Source organism: Chinchilla lanigera, unplaced genomic scaffold (genome assembly GCF_000276665.1).
Source record: "Chinchilla lanigera isolate Chin_1 unplaced genomic scaffold, ChiLan1.0 scaffold00096, whole genome shotgun sequence".
Lineage (NCBI taxonomy): Eukaryota > Metazoa > Chordata > Mammalia > Rodentia > Chinchillidae > Chinchilla > Chinchilla lanigera.
Window position 1 is genome coordinate 440,850 of NW_004955497.1, and position 11,548 is coordinate 452,397.

The 11,548-nt window shown below is 44.5% G+C and overlaps 1 protein-coding gene across 5 annotated transcripts in view; it reads right to left on the minus strand.

Annotated features, from left to right (window-relative positions):
* Cenpj (centromere protein J) overlaps positions 1–11,548 on the minus strand; it is a 64,741-nt gene that overhangs the window by 8,255 nt on the left and 44,938 nt on the right. For all 5 annotated transcript variants that reach the window (XM_013505458.1, XM_013505459.1, XM_005406290.2 and 2 more), the window contains 2 exons: positions 3,764–4,006; positions 726–810 (listed from right to left, as the gene is read on the minus strand). In XM_013505458.1, the coding sequence (XP_013360912.1) occupies positions 726–810; positions 3,764–4,006 (328 nt within the window). The remainder of the gene's footprint in view (positions 1–725; positions 811–3,763; positions 4,007–11,548) is intronic.

The window sequence follows — 11,548 nt, forward strand, 5'->3', positions numbered from 1 at the left end:
ACTGCAGAGCACGACCCTGTCTCAAAATGCCCACTGAGTGTAAGAAGGAAACGCCTCCAGCATGCAGGAATACTCAGTAAAGCCACACTGAGGCACCATCGCACATGTGACTGGCCCAAGTGCTCACAAGTACCAAGTATATGTTCTGCAGACAGTAAGACGCTGGCACCACCATTTCAGAGGGAAAGCTGATAAGCACAAACCTGACACGCCAGCACCCTGCTCCTGACGCTCCAGAGAAAAGCACACCATGAAGAGCTGCTCTGCAGTCTGCTCCTTTGCCGGCCCACCCAGCAAAAGGGACCCAGCCCTGAAGACACAGCAGAGTCCTAAGAGCCACTCCACTGAATGCCTGCAGCTTTTAAGATTAATGTGGTAAATCTGACAATATTGAGAGAAAAGCAAATTGCAAAAGAACAAATAGAGCATGAAATAACACTATATCAACTTATAGATACAATGTAAAGAAATTTTTAAAGCATAGAGGGGCTGGGGATTTAGCTCTGGGGCACAGCGCCTGCCTGGCAAGCGCAAGGTGGTGAGTTCGACTCCTGGTACCGGAAAAAACAACAACAAAAAAAAACAACAAAGCACAGCATGCTGTACTACTTCCTGGCGGAGTAAAATGACGCACAGAGGCTTCAACTACTTTTACAATGTCTTACTTCTTACTGGGCATAAATTTGCTATTCTTTAATTCTGAAAAATATCACACAGCCTCTTACCATGTCTCGGCAAACAGCTTTTCTTGCACTTTTCCCCAGGGGTCCCTGAAGAAATGTGGCTCTTTTGGTCTCGAACAGATGTGCTCTACAGTGTGAGACAGAATTCTGAATATAAAATACTGAAAGTAATGTTAGTCTACATATCAGGACAACGAGCAGAGCCGAACTCGGCCAATGACGAGGAAACAGCAGGCTCGTTCCCGCATTTCTCATTTCTCACCGTCGGTCCAAGTGGACAGTTGCTGTCGGGCAGTGAGCCACACACACACACTCCAGGTCAGGACCCAGCAGGCCCTGTCAAGGCTGGCCTCTTCCAGGAGTTGCCCTGACGCCCTCTCTGCCTGGGCCCAGCTCTTCCCAGAACTCGTCTGCTTCGTTCCCACCACCGTGACGAGGCTCCCTCCTCCCCACTGCCCCCAGAGCTGCCCGACTCCCAGCATTTGACTCTTGCTCTCCGCGCGCTCTGCATGCCCCGCCAGATGACAGTCCAGCACTCTGGCGTTAGTGTGTTGACCTAAACTCCTCCAAACTGCTACTGCCTCAGCTGGACATCCACCGGGTAAACTCCAGGCGTTATCGCTCTCAGTGCTATCAAAATAGGCCATCATCTCTAAGAGCAAAAGTCACGCTTCGAAGAATTTCAGTGCTTTCCGTAACAAGACACAAAACCTGGGGCATTCCACAAAACAATCAGACCGGCATCTTCAGAAACTCAATGCCATCTAGTAAGATGCTGACGTACTTCAGGACCTTCAAAGTGCTGAGCAAAACATGTACAAAGGTACAGCAAAATGTGCATGGGGCTGAGTGCAGTCACCATATTCGTCTGCGCTCCCCGGGGAGGGAGGTTTCCACAGTCAAGTGTTTGTGGAACGGGGGAAAACATCAACACAGCTCATCTTCCCGACTGCCTGCTCTAACCCTCACGCCCTGGCATGGCGACAGCCCTGCACTCCCAGCTCCGGGGCACATCTGTGCGCGTGGCTCAGAGCCTCACAGCGCGGCCCTCTAGCACAATTTAAACTCAGGTTCAGTACAGCAGCTACTCTGTCACACTCACTGCCGGCCCCACGGCCCTCTCTCGCTTGGTGGCATTGAACGGTGTAAGCACGCCTCTGCTAACACAGAACCGCTCCGCCCTTCACCCAAATTCAAACGAGGAAAGACCAAGCGCAGCTCTCTCACTCAGGCGGGCCCCAGGGCAGCCTGGGCCGTGCCCCCTCCCCAGAGCCCGGCTTTCCGCTCGCAGACTGTGCTTCTGGACTTCTCCCCTCACAGCCTCCAGCTGCTCCCTCCAGCTGCAGAGCGCGCCTTGCTTCCCTGAGAGGCACAAGCTTTGGGAGCCCCCCTCCCAACGGCCGCTGCCCAGCAGCCTGTTCAGCGCCCACCTCTCCCGTCCGAAGTTGGCCGTGCGCCTGTTGGGGCCACCTGCCAGCCCTCTGCGCCCAGGCCTGTGCCGCTGCCCTGCTGCTTCCACAGCAGCGCTCTCCTCTCAACTGCATCATCCTGCTAACACACAGCTGTTCGCTTCCTAGACGAACACGGATTCCTGCCCGGCGGCCACTACCCCACTCCTCAGCCTACTGCAGAGTGAATCCCCAGGGCCACTCAGTCCCTAACTGCTCCAAGTTCTTTCCCGTCCAGCCAGGCTCTGCTTTTCCACCCTCCAAGGAACCAGGCCACATCACGCCCACCGCAGTATCCAGGGGCCTCCTACCGCGCAGGAGGGCACCACCCTTCTCCACAAGACTTTCTTCCCCGGGCGCAGGGACGACCCTGGCTTCCTCTCTCCTGCTCTGGGGCTGCTGCCCTGTCCTGTCCCACCCTCCACCCGCTGGCTCCTCCCAACCACTCTTGGCCGAACATGCAGCACACGTCCCAGGGAGCCCGTGTCACCTGCCGTCTACAAGCCCGGTCATGCGGGCAGCTGCCAAGGCAGCATCTCCACACCACGGCAGGGGGCGCTGAGCTTCCTGAAAAACGTGGTCTTCAGGGACCTCGCGTAACCCACCAGTGGGAACCCCAACTGCACGAAAGCGCCAGCCCAAACTAAACTATCATCGGAAGTCACTCTTGCCTCCTCTCTTATGCCACACCTGTCAAGTGCATCACAAACTTGTTCTGCTGTTCAGCCCTCCACTGCTCTGACCCCATCCCCGCCACCATTTCCCGGCCCGCACTCCCACAGCAGTCCCCATGTTCCTGCCCCACCACAGGCCAGTGTGCGGAACACGGCGAGCATGCTCCAAGGGAGGAGCAGGGGCCCCACATGACTCAGGAGAGCCCCTGAAGCCCAGTGACCCTGTCCCTGGGGCTCTCCCAACTCCTGGCCTCCCAGGCCACAGCATGTCCTGCCCCTCCTGCAGGCCACCCTTCCGCGGAGCCGAGGCGCACACTCTCAGCCAGCCGCACCGCCCCTTTCCTGCCTACTCTCCACACTGTTTCCCACACACGCCTCGCACATTCATCTACCGCACTTACAGTCTTTCTGCTACTGCGAGGCTGTGAGGCCCGGGGGGTAAGGAATTCTGTTCTGCTCATCACTGCACCCCAGGGCATTTACGCCTCCCACAGCTCAGTAATTCACACAGATACATGAGACCAGACATTTGGTTAGAAAGGAGTCAATGCATGTGATTGCCAAACTACACCTGCATTTGACATTTCAGCCGAGGTCATCTGTCTGCTGTACAACTCCTTTGAGAGAATTGTAAAATACCTATATATTGCAATACACAAAATTCATTGTGGCAAAATGAACGTGACCTAAAATTCACTACCTCAATTAATGTTAAATACACAGTTCAGTGACATTGAGTGTGTTAATAATGTTGTACAACCACACCCTTCACCCATCTCTGGAACTTCTTTATCTTGTAACACTAAACCCTGTACCCATTAAACCCATTAAACCCATGCCCCATGCCCTCTCCAGCCCTGGGCACCCACCGTTCCACTTTCTGTCTTTATAAATTTCAATATTCAAATACTTATCTCTACCCCCAGTCTTGGAAAAACCAGCTGGCACCCAGGCCTACCCCGGATTCGTCTTTCTTCCCAGCAGGCGCACACTGGTAGGCTTTGGGGCTGCCCTCAATAGCTTCCGCTTTCTTCCAGGCATCTAGTCGAAATCTTTCCATCACTTTTATCTCTTCTCGGAGGTCTGTGTTCTCTCTGACTAACATTTCTATCTGGCTTCTCAGACGTCCATATGTGCTTGACCATTTTGTTTCCTTCTTTTTCAGATCTTCCTGTAAATCTTCTATCTGCTGTTTCAAAGCCTCTCAAAAACAAAAAACAAAAACACCTTGAATTAAAACGGTGTAATAAGAAAAGAGAGATATCAATGAAGCGACACCCAGCCACACAACAGAAAAGGAAGGCTTGGTCAGGAAATGACGACAGATTCGTCACAGAGGGCGGCAGGCAGCAGATTAGAGCAACCCATACCAGTCGGGCAAAGGCAGATGCAACACTGCTTCGCACTGCAGCAGCTGACCCAGTAACGAGGGGTTAACCTGAGGTAGGAACTGAAAGACAGAGAAAGAGACCTGTGGACAACACCTGGTCAACAGACAGTTCCCACGCGTTACCCTGACTCCAAAACAGGCAACGACCCAGCAGAAAAAGTGAACAGGACAAGCCCTCCAATAAACACAGATGCAAAAATGCTCAAGATTCTGGCAAACAGAATGCAACAAGGTAGGCCAGGGATATAGCTCAGTGGCACAAGCACCTGCCTGGCAAGCGCAAGGTCCTAAATTCAATTCCTGGTACCAAAAAAAAAAAAAAAAAAAAGAATGCAACAGGTCATCCAAAAGATCACACATCATACCCAAGTAGGCTTCATTCTAGGGCTGCAGGAATGGCCCAACACACTCAAATTAATTAATGTAATACACCATACAAATAAGAGGAGAAAAAAACCCACATGCCGGGCGTGGTGGCACACGCCTGTAATCCCAGCACTCAGGAGGCTGAGGCAGGAGGATCGTTGTGAGTTCAAGACCAGCCTGTGCTACAAAGTGAGCTCAAGGCCAGCCTAAGCTGCATATTGAGACGCTGTCTCAAAAAGAAAAAAAAAAAAAAAAAAAAAAAAAGTCCACACATGATCATCTCAAAGATGCATAAAACCTTTGACAAATACAATATCCATTCATAATAAAAACCCTGATGAAGATACTTATGGAAGAAATCTATCTCAACCTGGTAAAACCCATTTACAACAAACCTACTGCCAACATCACATTAAATATCACTTGTTGGGGCTGGGGATTTAGCTCAGCGGCACAGCACCTGCCTGGCAAGCGCGACGTCGTGAGTTCAATTCCCGGTACCAGAAAAAAAAAAAAAAAATTACTTGTTCCCTCTAAAATCAGAAACAAGACAAGAATGTCCACCATCACTACTCCTGTTCAACACAGCCAGAAACATTAGCCAGAGCAACCCACAAAGAAATAAAAAAGATACACATAAGAACTCAAATCATTCACAGATCCTTTACCTAGAAGATTCAGAAAACTCCATCAAGACTCCTAGAATTAAACATCAAACTTAGCAATGTAGCAGAATACAAAATCAACACAAAAAGATCAACTGCACTGTAGTACACCAATAACGAACTCACTGAAAAATTAGGAAAATGACATCTTTCACAATAGCATAAAGAAAAATTAAATACTTAAGAGTTAACCTATGCCAGCCATGATAGTGCACGCCTGTAATCCCAGCACTTGGGAGACTAAAGGCAGGAGGTCACCACAAGTTCAAGGCCAGCTTGGGCTACATAGTGAGTTCAAGTCCAGCCTGAAGTACATAGTAAGACCCTGTCTCAAAAAAACAAAAGAAAACCCAAAGAACCTAACCAAAAAAGGGAAGATCTCTACAACAAAAAACGAGTACTCTGAAAAAGGATATTAAAGAGGACATCAGAAAATAGAAAGCTCCCCTGTTCCTGGATAGTCAGAAGCAATACTGTCAAAATGGCCAGATTTCCAAACTGATATACACATTTAACATAATCCCAATCAAAATATCATTGCTCATGGAACTAAAGAAAATCATCCTAAAATCCATATGGAACCAGAAGAGGCCTAGAGGAGCAAAAGCAATGCTGTGTAACAAAAGTAAAGCAGGCTGTGTAACAACCCTGAATTTCAAGTCACAGTACAAATCCACAATGACAAACGTAGCACAGTACAGAGCTGGGCTCTGACGTAGACACTGCCACAGAACTACGGGCACAGAAGGATTTTTTTCCTGCTCTTTGTTTATTTGTTTGTTTTGTTTTCTGTCAATGGAGGGGGGATGTTTAGATTTTGACGTTTACTGTTTGTTTTACTTTGCGCCTCCTGTTTCTTTCCTCAACTATCTTTCTAGTTTTTTTATATTTACATGTGAATGAACATTGTCTCTAAACTTTCTGGTTTGTTTAGATGTTCTTTTGCTTTCTCTTTCATCCTTTCTCTACCGTCCTCCTCTCCAGCTTCCCAAAGCTTGGGTGATCATTCTTTATCCTTCAGCCCACTATATTTCTCCTTAGTTGTCACTCGGTTTTGACCCCTACTCGTCTTAAAGCGCTCCCCCTCCAAGTAAAATCACTCTTCCAAGGAGAAATTCACTGCATGTAAGTTCCTGGTTTATGCCAGATTCTGTTACATAACTATAGATCTTACTCCTATGGTTAAAGGTAACAAATTAACAATTAGCACAGTTTGTCAGTGTCTAGGCTGTGCTTGATGATACTGTTATTGCCAATTGTACCACTTTCTCCGGGTGCCATACCTTGCAGACAGTACTGAGACAGTCTGGGGTCACACTCATGACCATAGCCTAGTACCACAGGACTAGGTGCTGAGCAAACAGCAACTTCTCCTTCATAAACTGGGGAGGCAGGATCTGGGGACAGGCACAAAGACCAAGAGCCAGCTACACCTAGAATCATCCTCTGAGGAACAGACATTTCCTAAGGAAGCCTCAATACTAGCAATAAAGCTAAGAAACTTATAAGCATCAACACAAAAACAAATTAAAATTAAAAAACAGACAATAACAAGATGCAGAGGCAAAATACAACCCCAGACCTCCAGCACACCCACGACAAATCCAGAAACAACAATAGAGGAAATCAGAGGCCATTTACCTGAATTTTCTGAAATGATAGCAGCAGAAACCAAACAAAACAGATGAATGAGGCTATAGAGAAAATCAGATCAGAAATTATCTCTCAGGTAAAAAAAAGAAGAAAAAAAGGGATGATGCCCATAATGAAGCACTTGCTCAGTGAATAGAATAGACATAGATGAAAAAAAAAAAAAAAAGTTTTGGAAAATGATGGAAACCATGAACACTCAACATAGGAAAGTAATGAAACCCATAAAACAGACCTAAACAAATACCCAGGAAAGTACAAATTCCACTGAAAGTCTGCAAAACTGAATGAACAAAAGTTAAGACAGAATATCACACCAAGAAGCCAGGAGTGCAACTAGTGATCATGAGAAAGAAAAAAAAAAGATCTCTCAAAAGAAACAAGAATAAAGACAATCCACTGAGCCAGGCATGGTGGCTCACACACATAATGCCAGCATTTGGGTGGCTGAGGCAAAAGGACTGCCGTGAGTTCGAGGCCAACCTAGGCTACAAAATGAGTTCAAGCCCGGCCTGAACTATACAGCAAGACTCTGTCTCAGTAAGAGGTAGAAGGGAGAGGTGAGAGGGAAGTCGGGCAAGAGGGGACAGCAGCAGTGGCGGGGAGCGTTTTGCTCTTTGGGGTTTTCTTGGGGACAGGGTCTCACTGTGCAGTTCAGGCTAACTTCAAATTTGCAGTGATCCCCCTACCTCAGGCTCCTGGTGCTGAGATTCAGGTATGAGCCACGCCTGGCAAGAGGTTTAACATCCAGACTATATAAAGATGTTGAAAGATTAACCTCCCCATGAAACAGTGACTTCAATTTTAAAAAAAAGTGGGCAAGAGAACCAAGTAAATATTCCTCAAAACAAGTTTCAATGACCAGAATGTATAAAAAATGTTCAACATGTCTAGTCATCAGAGAAATGCAAATTAAAACTACGTTCAGATTCTACCTCACCTCAATGAGAACAGCTATCATCGAGAACACAAGAAGTAGCACAGCAGTGCTACCCACCTACAATCCCACCACTAGAGGTTGAGGCAGAGGATCATAAATTCAAGTTCTGCCTTGGCAACTTAGCAAGAGCCTGTCCCAAAACAAAAGGGGCTGAGGGTGTAACTCAGTGCAAAGCCCTGCTTTCAGTCACTAGTGCCAGAAAACAAAGCAAACGAGACACAACAAACTGAAAGATAAGATGCAGGGAAAAAGAAAACCTTCTACAGCTTTGGTGGGAATGTAAACTAGTACAACCACTATGGCAATCTGCACAGAGACTCCTCAGAAGACTAAAAACGTCTGACCAAGCTACACTATTCTTGAGCATATCCCCGAAAGAATTACAAAATACATAATTCAGTGGTGCATGCATACCCGTGTCAGCAACGGCTCAATTCACAATAGCTGAGTAGTCCAAAGAGCCTAGATGCCCCTTAACAGATGAGTGAACAAAAAATGGAACATATAGGAGAGAAACAAAATCATGTCATCTGCACGAAACTGATGGAGCTCGGAACTATAGCATTAAGCTAGGCGTGCAACCCCAGCACGTCTGTAACCCTAGCACTCTGGGAGGCAGAGTTGGAAGGATCGCAAGCTGGAGCCCAGCCAAGGCAACTGAGTGACTTAGAGACTTTGTCTCAAAAAACTAAAAAAGGGGCTCAGGATGTAGCTCAGTGCAAGCTAAGTTCAATCTCTATAATAATTTTCAGTGGAATTTTAGCCAGACCCAGAAAACTAAATATCACATTATGTTCTCTTATATATGAAAAACCTACAACACACACAAACTAATAAACAACTGAAATAAAGGAGAGAGGATAGGAAACCAGGGGGTAGACTTCTGGAGCCAGGAAAAGGGACAAACAGGAAGAGAGACAACAGGAAAGGGAGGGGCAAAGACATCAAAATTGATTAAGTGAGGTTAAATGCAACTACCAAATCCCCACAATAAGCCCTATTATGTAATATTAGCATACCCTAATAATTTAAAAAAAAAAACAAAACACAGAATAACTTCTACCACTAATATAAAAAGAAAAAAATCCAGCCCGGCGTAATGGCACATGCCTGCAATCCCAGCCACACAGAAGGGATGAAGAAATATTACAAGTTCAAGCTCATCCTGGGCAATTTAGTGACTTAGTGAGATTCCGTCTCAAAAATAAATAAGAGCTAAGGGTGTTGTTTAGCGTGAAGGCCCTGGGTTCAGTCTCCTGTACCACAAAACAGTGAAAGCGAAGAGGAAGGTGGGAGAGAGAAGAATGACTGAATCCAGGGATATGTATATGGACTTCTACAGACCTGGTAAGAATTTCTCTCAAAAGACACAAAAGATTAGCACCACTGGCTGCCTCAAAAGAGCTGAATTAAAATGTAAACACATCAAACGAAAAAAAGACAACTTTCAGCTATCAGGAAAATCTGAATATGGACTAAGTAGCCACTATGATATTAAGGGTACTATGTTTAATAAAAGCACTAATTCCATTTTTGAAAGATATCTTTCTCAGAGATACCATATACCATGGGTATCAATTATTTTTAGGAAAAATGAGTGATGTCTAGGATTTCTCTTTTGTTGTATCATTGTTTGAGACAGGGTGGTTTTGAACTTGCTGTACAGGGCAAGCTGGCCTCCAATTCCCCACCTGGGGTTACAGGTGTGCACTACCACACCATGCTAGGATTTCATTTTAAATATCCCAGCCTACAGACCAAAGAAAGAGTAGAAAGGAAGACAGAGATGAAATTAGGAGGACAAGTTGATCACTGATGAAGTACAGGAATCCACTATATTCTTGCTACTTTTATGTACTTTGAAATGCTCTATAATATAAAAAATTATTTTTTTGAAAAAGAGGTAAATAGGTGGCCAAGACGAAAGTGAGAGGGATTTCACTACATGTTTTTGTACCCTCTGAATTAGAATATATTTATTACCTTTTCAAATAAAAATTTTAAAGATTTTTTAAAATCCACTATATTACATTTAGCACACCAAGCACTAACCAAAATATATCAGCACAAATTCGTCCCTACAAATATACTTAATAGAATTAAAGATCCTGAGTGATACGGCATGCTAACTAAAGCAGTAGGTGTGTACATCAAATTGCTCAAAGATGCCACAGGCCATGAGGAAAAAAGGGTGCAGAGGACGGAACTCAAAAATACTATTATTTAAAAAGTGGAAAGTAGGAGATGAGCTGGCATTTTATGTACAAATATGGATAACTTTTAAATTTTTATTTTCATAAGTTGAAGTTTTAAGTCCAATATATCTATTTTCTTTTACAGTTAGTACTTTGTGTCTTGTATTAGAAATCTTTGCATATTCCAACGTCACAAATATCCTACTTAGCCATGCACGGTGGCGCACATCTGTAGTCCTAGCCCTGGGGAGACTGAGCCAGGAGGATCTCTGTGAGTTCGAGGCCAGCCTGGGCTACATAGTGAGTTCAATGCCAGTCTGAACTACACAGCAATACCCTGTCTCCAACAAAAAATTCCTTATCTGTATTGTTTTTCTAGGTCTTAGTAAGAAATGCGTTAGTTCTTTCTTCGGATCATGTCCATGTCTAACTCTGAAATAAACCAGACTGATACTTTGGCCTATAAATTTATAAATTTCAGAATTAAAGATATTGTTAGTATATGGGCCTTAAATTATTATAAATGAACAGAACAGTTAAAAAGACTAACATAATACAGCACTGGTCAACTTCCAGCTCCTGGTTTACTAGTTCCGTTTGTGGTCTCTTTGGAAAGACTTTAGTGCATCTCAGAACACACATATTGTACTGCTCAGAAGTCGGGCTGTAAGAGATGTCCCTGCTGCACTGTCTCAGACAGACAATTTTTTTTATTTTGTTTTTCTTTTTTTTGTTGGGAACAGGAATTGAACTTAGGACTTTACACTTGCCAGGCAGACACTGCACCAGATTCTTTTTTCTTTTTTTTTAATTTTAAAGAGAAAAGAACAAAAACAATGTAACAAAAACAAAGACAAACAAAACATGAAAAGATACAGATTTTCAAAACAAGGTGATAGGAAATTAACAATGGTTGTTACATTACATATTGTTATCTTCAATACTCTGATAATCAGATATAGGCATATAAGATTGATCAAACAATTAAACATTAACTGTTCCTTTCAATAAACCAATAGAAATTAGTAGTACAATTATCTTAGCTATCTTGAGTATATATACATATTTTCCCTTCCTTCTTTCTTCATCTTTTCCCTCATTCCAGTTGTTCTTTCCTGTTTGAGCAGTTTCTTTCCCTTTCAAAATATCTACTGTACCTTTCAGATTGTATTTACTCTTTCAGGTTCTTATACTAGGGAGGTATACGATGTTTACACATGTGGCCTGATTTATTTCACTTACGAGTATGGTCTCTAGTTGAATCCATTTACCTACAAAAGCCTCTAGTTTATCTTTCTTTATAGCTGAGTAGTACTCCACTGTATAAAAATACAACATATTTTCTATCCATTTCTCAGCTGATGGGCATTTGGGCTGTTTCCAAGATTTAGCTATTACAAATTGCACTGCTATAGGGGCTGGGGATTTAGCTCAGTGGCAAAAGCACCTGCCTGGCAAGCGCAAGGTCGTGAGTTCAGTTCCCGGTACCGGAGAAAAACCAAAAAAAAAAAAACCAAATTGCTATAAACATGGGTGC